At 45.3% G+C, this 14,656-nt stretch overlaps 1 protein-coding gene across 1 annotated transcript; it reads left to right on the top strand.

Annotated features, from left to right (window-relative positions):
• Positions 1–978: 978 nt before the first annotated feature.
• ndnf (neuron-derived neurotrophic factor) lies at positions 979–11,933 on the top strand. The gene is made up of 4 exons (XM_073476838.1): positions 979–1,230; positions 7,483–7,677; positions 8,106–8,230; positions 9,834–11,933. Exons 2-4 carry the CDS (start codon positions 7,484–7,486, stop codon positions 11,228–11,230), a joined length of 1,716 nt encoding a protein of 571 aa, XP_073332939.1. The 5' UTR covers positions 979–1,230; position 7,483; the 3' UTR covers positions 11,231–11,933.
• The last annotated feature ends 2,723 nt before the right edge of the window (positions 11,934–14,656 follow it).

Here is a 14,656-nt window from a genome sequence, read left to right as displayed (position 1 = left end):
TGCCTGCTTTCTCTTGTAAATGAACATGTCATCTTGTCTCCAGCTCCTGCAGGAAGCTCAACCTGCAGCCGTTCATGCGTGAAAACCTGCAGCCCAGTGACATGAAAGAAAACACGGTCCTCCTGGGGAGGAAACGGCAGCATCCTCTAGATCTAGATTGCATGGGCCCCCCCTCCATCAAGCCATAAATTTAGGGGCAATTCAGCTCGGGAGACAGTCACTGGCTCTTATCTTGGATAAATATTTGCTTCCTCCAGGAATAGACAACAACACTGATGTCTCACTGGGAATTCCCACAGTTGATCAGCAACTTTTTGCACTTCACGGTGCCATCATCAAAGCTTCCCTGCAGATGGGGTGTATTATGATGGTTTTTGCGCACACCCAGGCACCAGGGCCCGTGATAAAACTTGCCTACACATTTAGCCCCGAGGGTTGCGTGACTCCCACCAGGCGCTGCTGCCCAAAGTAATAATTTCCAGGGAGCATCAGAGTAAACAGCTAGGAAATAAAACAAAGTAAGAGAGGGGGAACCCCGCTGTGTCGAGATTTATGACATCTCACTGTCTGTTTCATCAGCTGTGATTTAAAGTTTGAAATCAGCTCAAAACACAAAAGCATTCAGGAGATTCCTGCTCCAGATCTGCTCTCCTGGAGTCGATGCTCAGAGTTTAAGGGTTTGAGTCAATCTGTCTGGTCCCTGTTTAGTTTTTTTTTTTTTTTTTTTCCTCTCTCCTTGTGGTGTGCTGAAGCAGTGGGCTGGTTCTGTGTCTTGGAGTCTTCCTACGGAGAGCGCAGGGGAAGAAGTTCGCACCAGCTTTGCCTCCAATCCAGTGGAGGTTTCAATAGCAGCGGCGCGGCAGGGGAGGGACGCACTGCCAGAGCTCAGGATACCCACTCACTCACTCACTCACTCACTCACACACACACACACTCACACTCACAGACACTCCTGCCCACCAGAGACCAGTTAAATCCGCAAGAAAACTGCAAACACGCACCAGAGCAGCAGTCTGCCTAATCCGATTGATAGGCACCAACACTGAGGGAACTACTGGACACTGCAGAGGACAAACTTTTCATTTTCCTTTTTTTTTTCAATCGCTTTAGTTGTCAGCCACTTTTTTTTTTCTTTCTTTTTTTTGGTTTGAAAACCTTGGTGATATCAGAGTGGCTGTGAGAGCGAGAATCATCCCTCCAGAGAAACTTCGCCGTTGCGTATTCTTGAAGGTAAGACCGCCTCATGTTAAAGATCCGCTTCCTCGCATGCTCTTTCCTCCGGCGCGTCTCATCCAAAGCTTCCCTTTCTTTTTCTAACTTTTTCTTGTATTTTTTTTTATTTTTTAAATGTGCATACAAGCTCCATATAAATTCAGAGCCGGACTCCTTCGAGTTAAAGTGGTGCCTTTGAAACGTCTGCCAGCGGAGGGGAAAGAGAGGGGAAGAGGTTTTTGCGGTTTACAACTCCGGGAAGTTAAAAGTTTTCAAACACATTTCAATCAAGCCTCAACTCGCATGTTCTTTGAATCTCAGCTTATTTTGGTTTTGTTGGGATTGTATACGTGCATGCATATGGAGCCGTCAAAACGGATGAACTTTGGAGAAATCCTCTTTGCTTTTGTGCCTCTGAAGGGTTCCCATGCTCCCAGGGGTGACACAGCAGCACCCAGTAAAGGCGATTTATCAATACGAGCCTGTGCGCTAAAGTGTGCTGTTGTCTCCATCACACATTTTCATTTTCATTTAATACAAGAGTGCAATTTGGAGATATGTTTGGGTGCTTTTACGCACCTGTGAGAAGCCCGGACGCACACGAGAGGAGCGCTTTATTCTACCAAGAATTCACATTTAAATGATTTTTCCACTCACCGACGCGTCAGATGTCTAAAAAGTAAATGATTCAAGGCAGATTAATGACACTTTAGCTCATGTTGGGAGTTGTTTTTTTTCTCCCTCAGAGCCGTGCTTTTCTTTTAATGAGAGACATACCCGGAGTGGAGGATCTGAATAACTGTATTTAGCAGCCGGCTGAAGCCACACTGACTGCCTCCCTTCTCTCTTACTTTCTCAAGAGAATGAATCATGAACAAAAAAAAAAAGTCTTAAAATGGGAAGGTCTGCGTCGCATACCGTAACTAAACCGTGATTTGCATATGAAAACTCTCCGGCTGAAAGAATTCCGCCAGTGTTGCTCCAGCCGTCCTGCGTCCAGAGAGCAGTGACAGGCTGCGGTGTGTTATGTACTGTCCCCTCCTCTCTTGTGTCACACATCCAGAGTCACTGGTGGAAGATTAAGGACAAGTTTTTATTTCCTTGTTAAATTATTCATCATATCCACACACACCCCCCTCTGCCTGCTCACACTCCCACCCCTCCACCACCTCCTCCCCCCCCCCCCCCCCCCCCCCCGGGCGGGCACATCCATTTTGCAAAGCCCCCCATTATGCTCCCCTCAGATGGACAGACAGAAGCAGGGAGGCTCACACTTGCTGCTGAACAGGCTCCTTTTCTGTGTCCCTGCTTCCCCGAGCACAACATAACTGAGCATGATTGACTCATTTCCCACGATGCAGCCCCGGCCAGGCCTGGTGCATGATGGGCAGTGGGTGGATGACTTTCCCATGGGGGCATTTTCTCTTCTAATCTTTAATCACCCTTGCAGCCACAATGCCAGCGCATCAGTCAGAGCCACCACCACCACCACCACCACCACTCCCTCCCACCCTCACTCACTCCCATCTGAATGGGCGACCTGACCCTCCTCATAGAGACATTCCAGGATGCAGCTCAAGCTAAATGCAAGCTCCAGAGATGTGGACTATAAAGAGGCACGAGGGGAGGGGAATCGGGAATGGGAAGGGAGGGTGAGAAGGGAAAGGAAACTGGGCTCTCCTTCCCATCTTTGCTATTGTGCCAGCTTTCGTGGTTCTGGTGATGTGGAGGGTTCAGAAACTCAAACTGTGAGTGATGTTGTGGATGGCGAGGAGACAGCTCCTGCGTGATAGTTCACACACACATACACACACGTGGACATACACACGGCAGATAAAAATCTCCGTTATTGGACCCGAGCCCTCGCCACAGGCTCAACCAATCCATTAATGAGCTGTTTAGCTGTCCAAAAACACCAGACCTGCTTTAGTTTGGCCCGCCTATAGCGCAGGTCCAGGTCCTGTGCGGTTCCATCCTTGGCTCGGAGCCCCCCGCCCCTCATATACACTCCACTCACTCCAATCCCCCCACATTGGCCCTGAAGTGACAGCGGTGATGGAGCTCGCTACCGAGGGCCCACCATAAATCTGCCTTCAGACTCCCTTAAAGAAAACACACAGAGGCTTCAGGTCCCCGGCGGCGAGCGCTGCCTGCCAGGCGTCTTGTTGGGTGGAATCCGAAATGTCTCTTTATTTGTGTTGAAATTAAACTGTCTTTTTATTCCCCTCCCGTTCTGTTAATGAGCTCCATGTGGCAGCAGGCAGGAGGCTTATCCGTCCTGACAAGGAGCTGGAGGGGAGGAGGAGGAGGAGGAGAGGGAGAGCGGTTAAACAAAGTGAGGAGAGAGGAGAGAGGAGAGAGGAGAGGGGAGGTCAGGGGCAGTTTGGTGCACACATACATGCATGTGTCCTGCTCCACCTCCATGCATGGAAACACTGATAATCAGTGTGTGATCCTGCTGGAAAAGCTCGCTCACACACACGCAGGTGCCTAAATTGTTGCATGTTATGCGCTTTTTGCTTTAATCATGAGTGGATTGTGAATAATCTCGCAGTTGATGGATGTCAGTGAAAACGCCGCGTCCCTCGGGAGATGTAAAACATAGTGTGAACATTTTGTTTTGGCTTCGCACACGATTTGCTTGTAATGACCCCAAATTAGAGCGGGGTCGAAGCTGTTAGAGCTGTAATTCAAATGAGGGGATGACATTCCTCAGATCACACAGGAATAGAGAGCTGGGTCATTTTCTCGATACTGTACATGGGAAAATAAAATCATCACTATTTCTCCATTTTCGTGAAACCACTGCAGGCTGCATTCGTCCTTTAAAGGGGCAGTGTGCAGTTTTGGAGAAGAAATTCAAACTCAGAATTTTAATATTTACAATATTAGTGAAGTAATAATACAAACTCAGAAAAATGTATTTAGTCCATAACTGAATAAACAAGCTGTTCTCGGAGGAAAACACTGTTTGAAGCTAGAAAGGTGGCAGGGTCCGCCAAATAAACAAAGCGAAACAGCGTGAAGTTGTGTTGTCTTTTAAAGTCAGCTTGTTTATTTAGTTTAGTCAATGAAGATCTTTCTCTTCTGATGAAAACGTCTCCCGCAAAACTACTTAGTGCGGCTTTAATCCCGTCCCACAGCTTCCACAGCTCGCAAATTAGAAAACGCGTGATGTTTTCCACCCAAAAACGCTCAGCAGAATCCACTAAAAGTGAAACAAAAAACGACGAATGTAAAAATACGCTGATAAAAAGCACCAGCAAAACAAAGTTGACACGATTGCGGGTGACCTTGCCTTGAAATTATCCCTTCCTCAAATTGCGATCATACATTCTTCCCCGTTCTAATTAAACATCGGGGTTTATTTGTTCCAGATGCAGCCCGTTTTTGATGTGTTATTTTGGTGAGGGAACTCTGTGGCATGAGAATGGCGCGGGGCCCCGCATGTAAAAGCGGATCCAGCGAAGCCCTGTGTGACCATGTTGACTCTGCGCCGGTCCGTGCAACCGCGGTGACCCCAGCCGGCACCGCTGCTCTAATATTCAGATGTCATCTCTACTGCAATATATATGCTGTCAATACAGACTGAGTGGTTCTGGTGCTGGGGTTTAAATCAGTCGGTGTCACATGTGAGGAGCACTCTGAAGGCACACATCAAATGTGCTAATGACGGTGGTGATAAAACCCTTACTGTATGAGTGATAGCAGACATTATGTGTAATGACATCAGTGTGGTGGACAGAGCCGGTCGGGGGCCGGGGCCCTCACTGCGTCTGCGAAGTGTTTGGGGGGATGTTGGAATGAAAGACAGCTCTGAACGGCTCTGTACATACCACCTCAGCGCTGTCTTGAGTATTAATAGACATGTCTTTGTTCCAAGTGACACGCTTCTGAAGTGGAATGAGACAAGCCGAGGCGATAAGGATCTCCTCTCTCTGTGTGAGTCAAACCTCAAAGTACCACTTAGGCGGCTTTCCTTCTGCTCTCTGAAGTTTGGCGGTACGGCGGGAGGCTGGGCTCAGACAACGGCGGAGACGGAGACACTGACAGGAGCTGTCAAGGGCTTTTCCCCCCTGCTCATGTTCTTAGAGGAAGATAATGCAGAGATGAAGTTTGGTAGCGAGGAGGTTTGACTCTGAGTCCTCTGGTTCTACTTATCCGCCCTCTGTTGAGGAAAGCAAACGAGAGAGGAGGAAGCAGAGGGACAGAGAGCAAAGTGAAAAAGGCTATATTGTTTGTGTACAAGTGTGAAAGAGAGCGTCTGTGGATGAAAAAAGTGTGATCAAGAGAAAAGAGGCAGACAAGGGAGGGTGAGTGGAGAAGGGGGGAGAGGGAGAGGGGTCATTAAAAGGACACCATCTCGCTTGCAGTAAATGGCAGTAAAGTATCTGGCTAATCTGCCATCATTACACTGATTAAATCACCAGGGATTTGGCGTTCCCATCAGCTGCAATCAATGGGGCAAAATCAATAGACAGGGGATACGTGAGAGGCACTCAGCCACGGTCAGCTGCACCTCGTCCCGAAGCCACAGCTCCGTCTGTGCACTGCACCACTAAACATTTTTATAGTAGCATCAATAAAACTTAAATGACATGGATTTGGGGATTTTTATATTAAGCGTTTGATGAAATAGCGCGGTTCCCCGGAGTTTTCTCGCAATGTCTTTTCCCTCACACGTCTGTGTGTTTGAACCTAATCCCCTCTTTCCTCTTCTGTGGCCCGCGATACTCATTCACTCTCTTTTTTAGCCTCATTGATTGACTCAAAGCTGGTGCCTGCGCTGTCACACAGTTTTAATGTTAAATGTTAATTAAGGCTCAAACTAAAAGGAAGCGAAGGCAAGAAAACACATTTTAAACACAAAATAAAATATGTAGTGGAAAAAAGAGCCCACTGAAAACACTGTTAACGTCCGCTGCCAGAGCTCAGTGTTGCCAAATGGAACTCATTAAGAACAGTTTTGTGTTTTAAGCTAATGCCAGATTGCAGGAAAAAAGCCATTCAGAACTTCCATGGTAAAAATAGACATTTTGGCCACAGCTTGACTGCTGTGAGCCACCAACACTGATTGATAATGTGCATTAAAGAAACAGAGTTATAGGAGAAGATTTATACCAGTCTCATGTTTGTATGCAAAATATTAGCTTATGTTAACATAGCGTAAAGACTGGAACAGCTAATGTGGCTTAGTCCAAAGTTAACAAAATTCACCCACAAGCCCCTCTTTTCTTTTATCGTAAACTTATTTTTGGTTTTATTGGAAGTAATGTCTGTACATTAGCTAAATAAATGAAACCAGCAGTTTATTAGTTTAACTTAACATAGCATTTGCGCTAGAAACGAGGCAACAGCTTCCTTTGCTGTGTCCAAAGGCAAAAAAAAAGTCCCTTTTCATCAAGTTATGTTTAATTTTAAAGAAATAGTTTGACATTTCGGAAAATAAGCTTATTGGCTTTCTTGCTAAATGTTAGATGAGAAAATTGGCACCACTTTCAAGTTAAATATGAAGCAGGAGAAATTAGTTGATTAGCCTAGCATAAAGACTGGAAGTAGTGCAAAACAGCTAGGTCACCTACCAGCCAGACTAAAGTCTTCCTTTCATCACACATTTATGTTTGGTTTTACTCTGAGTAATATTTCGACATTTTGGGAACTAGGCTAATGGCAGATGAAAACTATTCTCATGTCTGTAGATAAGATAAATATTTAACTACAACCAGCAGTTGATTAGCTTAGCTTAACATAGCATAAAAAACAGAAACAAGGCAACAGCTACCCTTGCTAAAGTGTTTTACCATCGAGTTATGTTTAATTATAAAGAAATTGTTTGACATTTTGAAAAAATATGCTTACTGGCTTTCTTTCTGAGAGTTTGATGACAAAATTGATACCACTTTCATATTTTTTGTTCAATAAAAAAGCCAGAGACAGGAGTTGATTAGCTTAGCCTAGCAAATGGACTGGAACCGGGGGTAGCTAGCACCTCTTCAACACGTTATATCTCATTTGTTTTATTCACACAAGAAGTTAATGTAGAAATTGTTGTAAAGTTTTCTATTTCTTGAGCCGGGCTGGATGTTTTTGAGCTAAGCTAATCAAGTCTGCTGCTGGCTGTAGCTTAATATTCACTGCACCGACGTGACAGAGGAAAGAAGGGGGGGGAAAGCGTGTTTCCTCAACTATTCCTCTAAAAATCAAAAATAACTCAATGTTTCCAGGATGCACCGCACTATAAATTAAACACTATTTCCCCGTGTCTTTCAGAATGAGGCAGTGTAAAGGCGGGAGCGTGGTGCTGCTGGTGCTGCTGGGGCTGGGAGCTTTGGCGCAGAAGCTGCCCACGAGAGACGAAGGTCTCTTCCAGATGCAGATCAGAGACAAGTCGCTGTTCCACGACTCCTCCGTCATCCCGGACGGAGCTGAGATCAGCGGCTACCTGTTCAGGGACACTCCCAAAAGGTAAGACAAACAATGCATGAATTACATAATCCTAGTGATTCGAACTGTCTGCACGTTGTTACGAGCACAAAAAGGAGCCCGTTTCCACCTTCCGCTGCTGACTGAGCCGAAACAATCACCAAGGCAAACATTCACTCGCAGATGGCCGCTCACTGTAAATAGATAGGAAACATCAGATGTTGCTCTGTAACGTGATCTATTGTGTTGATGCAAAAACTAAATAATAGATGAGAAAGTCGTGTTTGTGTAATTGAGTGTCTGTTAGCCTCGAGCCAGACAGCCCAAGGTCAGTAGTACAATAATATCACGTTGTGCCTCGGTCTCAGTCTGCTCACGCATCTACCCGACACATTATTTTGGATAACGTCAAAACTGTGATGAAGCAATGTCAATATGAGTTCCCCTTTAACCTGTTATTTTTTTCCCAGGTACTACTTTGTGGTGGAGGAAGACAACACACCCCTGTCTGTGACTGTGACACCTTGTGACGCTCCTCTGGAGTGGAAACTCACCCTGCAGGAGCTGCCAGAAGAGGCCAGTGGAGAGGGATCAGGTATAATTGACATCAGAAAGCAGTGGAAGAGGTTAATGACACGTTATGTGGAAATATCACTATCCTCCACACACAATTAACCAAGGCAGTGATGTTAGGCTTTGTGTTTTTGGTGGGTTTTAATTAAGTCACAGTCGTAGCGTCTAGTCTGACCACTTATGATGTCTGACTCGGCCCAGGCTGACGTCTATAATTTCAGAGGAGGGCTCCACTCTACTGTAGTCGCCCCACTGAATCAAAGCCATTACATCCCTTTACTTAGGCTGTCTTGGTCTTCTTAAGGTAAATCCTTCTGTCTGTCTGTCCTCCTTCCTTCCTCTTTTCCTTTCCTTCTTTTTCACTCTTCATTTTTCTGCCCCACATTAAAACTTTCTCCATCTGGAAGTCGTCCTTTCAGCGCAGGAGAATCTCGCCAGATGACCAAAAGCTGTGGTTTGAGAGCGTAGACGTGTGATGTGAGCATATATTTGAATATAAATACACGAGCACCTGTGTCTGTGTCTGCGCTCCTGTCGGATCACATATCGCAAAATGATTTATTGGGTTGTCACACTGTTGTAGACGTGCACCTTGCCTCAAGAGAAAAGAATTCATCTGGAAGTAGAAGAATTATAACAGATTTGGACCCATTACCGGTGTCATTACTTTTTCGAGGCAGCTGGATGTGCGAGAAATCATGCGATCTCGCCAGGCTCCGAGCTGTGAGGACGACCAGCGTGAGAAGCGACTGCACGCTTGAAAACATCGGCGCCGCCTCAAGGGGTTAGCGTAGCTGCTAAAGCATCTGGTTTATCACAACTGGAGATTGTTCTTAATTGAAAGAAGAGCAAAAAACGGGACTGAAGTTTTCTCACTTTTCTCAGTGGAAAGGATATTTTTGTTCTTGTCTCGACTGGCTTAGGACTTTGATTGACGAACTGGCTCTGCTGGTGGTAGCGCTCCCCTACTGTTGATCTGAAGTTAGCCGTGATAGACGCTGATAGACAGAAGGTTTGTCCAATCACCTGCTGAGTATTTTTTGAAAGTGTCTGCCCCTTTTCCAAACAGTTTCTCAGGGATACTTCCCAGATGGTTTTTGAAAGTCTGACATCACAAGATGTGTCGGAGCAACAGTTCAACCCATGAACGTCTTCCTGTCTTTGCAGCTCTTTCTGCTAAACGTCTCTAGTGGGAGTAGATCTTTGAGCATTAATTTTTAGTACACCGCTGAGCACACTCTCTGGTTGACAAACATAATATTATGCTTGGGCTGTCTCTCTCACGTAGAAGCTACAAGGCGCCTCTTTGTAGCACAGCTTCCCCTGGAAAGGGAGAGTGAATGCTGGCCTGTGATCTTTGGGGATGTTTGGAGTGAAAACATGGCTGCCATGTGAGGGGCTAATCGTCCGTGAGGCTTGCGGAGCTTCATCATAAGCTCGCAGCGTCGACACGTTAAACATTTTTAGTAGGGGTGGAAATTATTTTTCATCAAAGCCAAAAATAAAGGAGGAGGAAAATACTGTAAAGGTCATGACAACAGATCTCTGTCAGAACTTGTAATATAAATTCGGATACTGTGTCAATCAAAGAGCTCACGTGGTGCCTATTTGTTTTTGACTTCCAGGAGAGCCTGAACCTCTGGACCAGCAGAAACAGCAGGTGACCGTCGACGAGGGGACGGAGCTTTTCACCTACAAGGGCAATGATGTGGAGTCCTACGTGGCCACCAGCACGCCTTCTGGCCTCTACCAGCTGGAGCTCCTGTCCACAGAGAAAGACAGCAACTTCAAGTTGTACGCCACCACGACTCCAGAGTCTGACCAGCCCTACCCGGAGCTGCCCTACGACCCTCGTGTGGATGTGACCGCGCTGGGCCGTACCACCATCACCCTGGCCTGGAAGCCGACACCAACGGGCTCTCTGATGGGCCAGCCCGTCCAGTACTGCGTAGTGATCAACAAAGAGCACAATTTCAAGAGCATGTGTGCAGCCGAGGCTAAGATAAGCGCTGATGATGCCTTCATGCTGGCTCCAAAACCTGGCAGAGACTTCAGCCCGTTTGACTTTGCGCACTTTGGCTTTGTTCCCTCTGACATTGGTTTTGGCAAAGACAGAGGCCTCACAAGTAACAAGATTTCACGGGCATACACAGCCAAGCCCAGAGCATCAGACATTCAGAAGGTGTGCATCGGCAATAAAAACATTTTCACCGTGTCAGACCTGAAGCCAGACACACAGTACTACTTCGACGTGTTCGCTGTGAATTCTGCAACCAACACCAGCACGGCATATGTGGGAACATTCGCCCGCACTAAAGAGGAAGCTCGTCAGAAGACAGTAGAGCTGAAGGACGGCAAAGTATCAGATGTTTTCATCAAGAGAAAGGGCAGCAAGTTTCTGCGATTTGCTCCGGTGTCTTCCCATCAGAGGGTCACTCTTTTTGTCCACACATGTCTGGACGCCGTGCAGGTGCAGGTGAGGCGCGACGGCAAGCTGCTGCTCTCCCAGAATGTGGAGGGGGTACGGCAGTTCCAGCTGCGGGGAAAGCCAAAAGCCAAGTATCTGATCCGCTTGCGGGGCAGCAGGAAAGGGGCCTCCACTTTGAAGGTGCTCGCCACCACACGACCCAGCAGCAAGCAGCCCTTCCCCTCGCTTCCGGAGGACACGCGCATCAAGGCCTTCGACAAGCTGCGCACCTGCTCCTCCGTCACCGTGGCCTGGCTGGGCACGCAGGACCGCAACAAATACTGCATTTACCGCAAGGAGGTGGCCGACAATTACGGCGAGGAGCAGCGACGCAGGGAACAAAACCAGTGTGCCGGGCCAGAGACCCGCAGGAAGTCAGAAAAGGTCCTGTGCAAGTACTTCCACAGCCCGAACCTGCAGAAAGCTGTGACCACAGAGACCATCACGGGTCTGGAGCCGGGCAAGACCTACCTGCTGGACGTTTACGTGGTGGGACACAGTGGTCACTCAGTGAAATACCAGAGCAAACTGGTGAAAACAAGGAAATACTGCTAAATGACTCTGCAAAGAATAAATCTATTATAAATATATATATTAAATAAGTTTATTTAACTCTAAGTGATATTCTACTAAGGAGTGTATACAGACTGACTACTCACACAGCGGATGGGCCTGTGGCAGTGACTGAACTGTTTGTAGAGAGAGATATCAACCTGTATATTTATGTTTACATTTCATCGAGCACCTCTGGGTGGCCCACAGCGTGAGGTGCTTCGTTACCAGGCGTGTCGTCTTGACATCATGTTGCCACTGGGGAGGCAGAACTACAAAGAAGATCATCTTTCATCTTGTACGTTTCTTTGTTGCTGCATGACAATTTTTGCGTTTTTGTCCGTCATATTTGTGTGTTTGCTTCAGTTTCAAAATCACGCCGTACCGGAGGAGATACAGTCGCTTCCCGCATTGTATAGATCTCTCACTGCATATTCACTACATGTTTTTAGGAGGAATTTAAATTATTTTATACTTTTGGTCTCTCTTTTTTGATTGTCTGTTTTTATTGATGACAATAATAACTGTTACGAGGAAAATTCCAGTTTTACGAGGAAGCTGTCGTAGTCCAGACATTCCCTTATGTATCTCAGCCAGTGTTTGCTCTAGAGCCCATCTTGTAAATGTGTTCTGTGCTGGAGATCTGTGTTATTATCACTGTATCGCTGTGTGTGTGTGTCACATGTACAGAGTTGTCCTGCCAATATTCATGTACATAAACACTAAATATAGAACAAGTAATCCCTCTGTCACCCCGGGTGTCATGTTCTTTTGCCAAGCAGTTAACATCACAGTCGTGGCTCCGAGATGAAAGAGAGCACTGCGCATTGTGTTTATGGACTCGGACACTTAAATTAGGGTCGCGTAAGCAGAACTCGATACTTGCGATAAGAAACGATAACGTGGTAGTAAAAGTGATTTGTGACCAGTGAAGCTCAACAGAGGATGAATTATTTGCTGGAAATAACTTTTAAGACTTCTTTTTCCCAGATGGTGCCTGAGCTCCACTGGAAAAATATCACCTCTTGACCATCGCTCGCCGTCAAACCGGCGTCTCTTTGACCTACATTCTCGTAGATGTGCAGGAATAAATCAGTGCATCTTAGCACACGTATGAGTGTTTTTCTTTGACTCTGTTGAAGAACCATTCACGAGGATTTTTTAAAAAAAACAAACAAACACAAAAGCACATTAAAGTCTGAGCAAAAATATAGTTTGAGGGAGTGCAGACCATCTACTTCACATGTTCATGTTGTAATCTTTGTTCTTGTATAAAAACACTTACTCTGCTGTTGCCGCTCTGTTCACTGATCTCCTCGATGATGAAATACAAATGTGGCCACACAGGATGTTGTCGATTAGGAAAATTTTAATTTCGTTCATGAAATTATTTATGATATCGACGGGTGAAGAACAGGCCTGATAAAATTCAGATTTCTGACTTAGGATTCAACGGCTAATACTCATATAACTCTCACCAGGATTTGTTGACATAATTTGTGTTTCTTCGATTTTGTGTTAGTTTGTGTGACACTAAATAATTTAATCCTCATTTTTAACCTGCAAATTAAACATTGTAAGCAATTAAACACATCGTTATTACTCATTTTAATACAGTCAGAGGTGTTGCTTGGTCTGTTTATATCTGTTAGCAGTGTCACATTAAAACGTGAAAAGTTTATAGTTGTAACAAGATGGTTTTTCATGTTATAATACGATTTTTCATGTTATTACGACAAAATTATCACATTAACAAGACATTTTTCTTGTTATTACAATTACTTGTTCTTTCTCTGGCATGGCGGCAACAAGCTTCTGCAGTACATAACTGACTCTATACTCTGTAATATTCTTGACTGCCATGCTAGCCTATGTTTTTAGCTTGTCACTGATAAACATTTAACACAGTTTGCTTACTTTTTGTTTTATCTTGCAGCAACAGCCTGTCCTTTATCCTCTAACATTAGCTAACATTAGCCACCATAAGCTACTGGCCGTACCAAACCAAGTATGATTGTAGCAGTGAAACCTCTGAGTGTATTAAAGTGAGCAATGATGTGTTTTATTGCTTAGGAATAAAACATTAAGAAGAGAACAAAATATTCTACTTTGAAAGTTACATAGTCTTAGAATAATACACATCAAATGGCACAGTTTTGCACTCGACTTAAGGATATTTTCTTTAAATGAATCTATTAAAAATATATATATATCAGATGATACTGAACATGCCGCCATCTTTACAGCAATCTTCCTGTTCACCTGCCCTCATTTAAGTGTACGCACTTAAAAAAACAGACTCCAAATTTGGGAGAATTGGGTGACTTGCAATACTATTTAACCATTAGACAGAGTTAACCACATGTATGCAAAGAGAAAAGCCAGACACACATCAGTGAACATATCCACACGTTCCAATTAAGAGTAGTCTCAGGTGAATGGAAATGCTCTCTCTTTTGTGGCCAAGAAAAGCAGCTGTTGCTCTTGAATTGCCATGTTTCCATCGCGACCCTGATTCTGGGTAGCTGCACTCCGATTCATCGCCACAACTCACTGTCAATCAGGCGCTCCTGGTCGGAGGAAATGCAGGGGAGGCTCCACCTGGCTTCCATTAACCTGCCGTTGCCCTGGAATAATGCGGAGGAGCTTCCAGAGAGCTGTGGGAGTGTCACGGATATCCCTGTAAACCGCCACTAATAAAAGCTGGCCAGCTCTGCTCTAATGTTATCGTGCACGTGTGAATAAAGATCCACCTTGAAGTCCTTGAAAGAATCTCCTGCTCTCTGGTCAGCTCAAGAGGTCTGAGGATGGAAAAAATGTACAGACACGTCTATTTTACAAGCATGCTTCTGGAGAGCTCCTCACAAACACTCGGGCAAACATACATATACAGAGAAACCTCTATCCGAGAGCTAACCATCTGCAGGGCTGCTCATGTTTATCTTCTGCGTGGTAATGAGCGCAGGGCTTTGATGTATGAGTTTTGTATATATGTGAGTACACGGAGCAGGGTAAGGAGTGGAGACAGACATGTAGTGCTCGGGTAAGTGGTGTAGTAATCACAGCAGCGCACGGAAGACCTGGCTCTGATTCCTGGTTTGGCTAGTTTGACTTTGACTCATGTGAGCTGTCAGTTAAAAACCAGTCTAAGCAAATAAAACAATCTCATAAAATCTCAATTGTCTGCTGTGGTTGACTAACTTACAGGGTCGGAAAATCTAAGTTGAGTTTTATACATTTTGCATGAATACTAGACCCCTGTTTTTCTGAAAAGTCAGATTTGTCTGGCCTCAGAGGGTCTTAAACAGTTCAACATTTTGGGATGTATTCACTTTCTTGCCGATAATGAGATGAAAAGTTTGCTACCACTCTCATATGGCAAAGACATCCTCCATCTAAGCTTAACATAAAGGCTGGAAACATGGGGAA

This window comes from Pagrus major, chromosome 11 (assembly GCF_040436345.1).
Source record: "Pagrus major chromosome 11, Pma_NU_1.0".
Classification (NCBI taxonomy): Eukaryota; Metazoa; Chordata; class Actinopteri; order Spariformes; family Sparidae; genus Pagrus; species Pagrus major.
The sequence above is the reverse complement of the archived record's forward strand: the minus strand, read 5'-3'. Positions and strand labels throughout refer to the sequence as shown.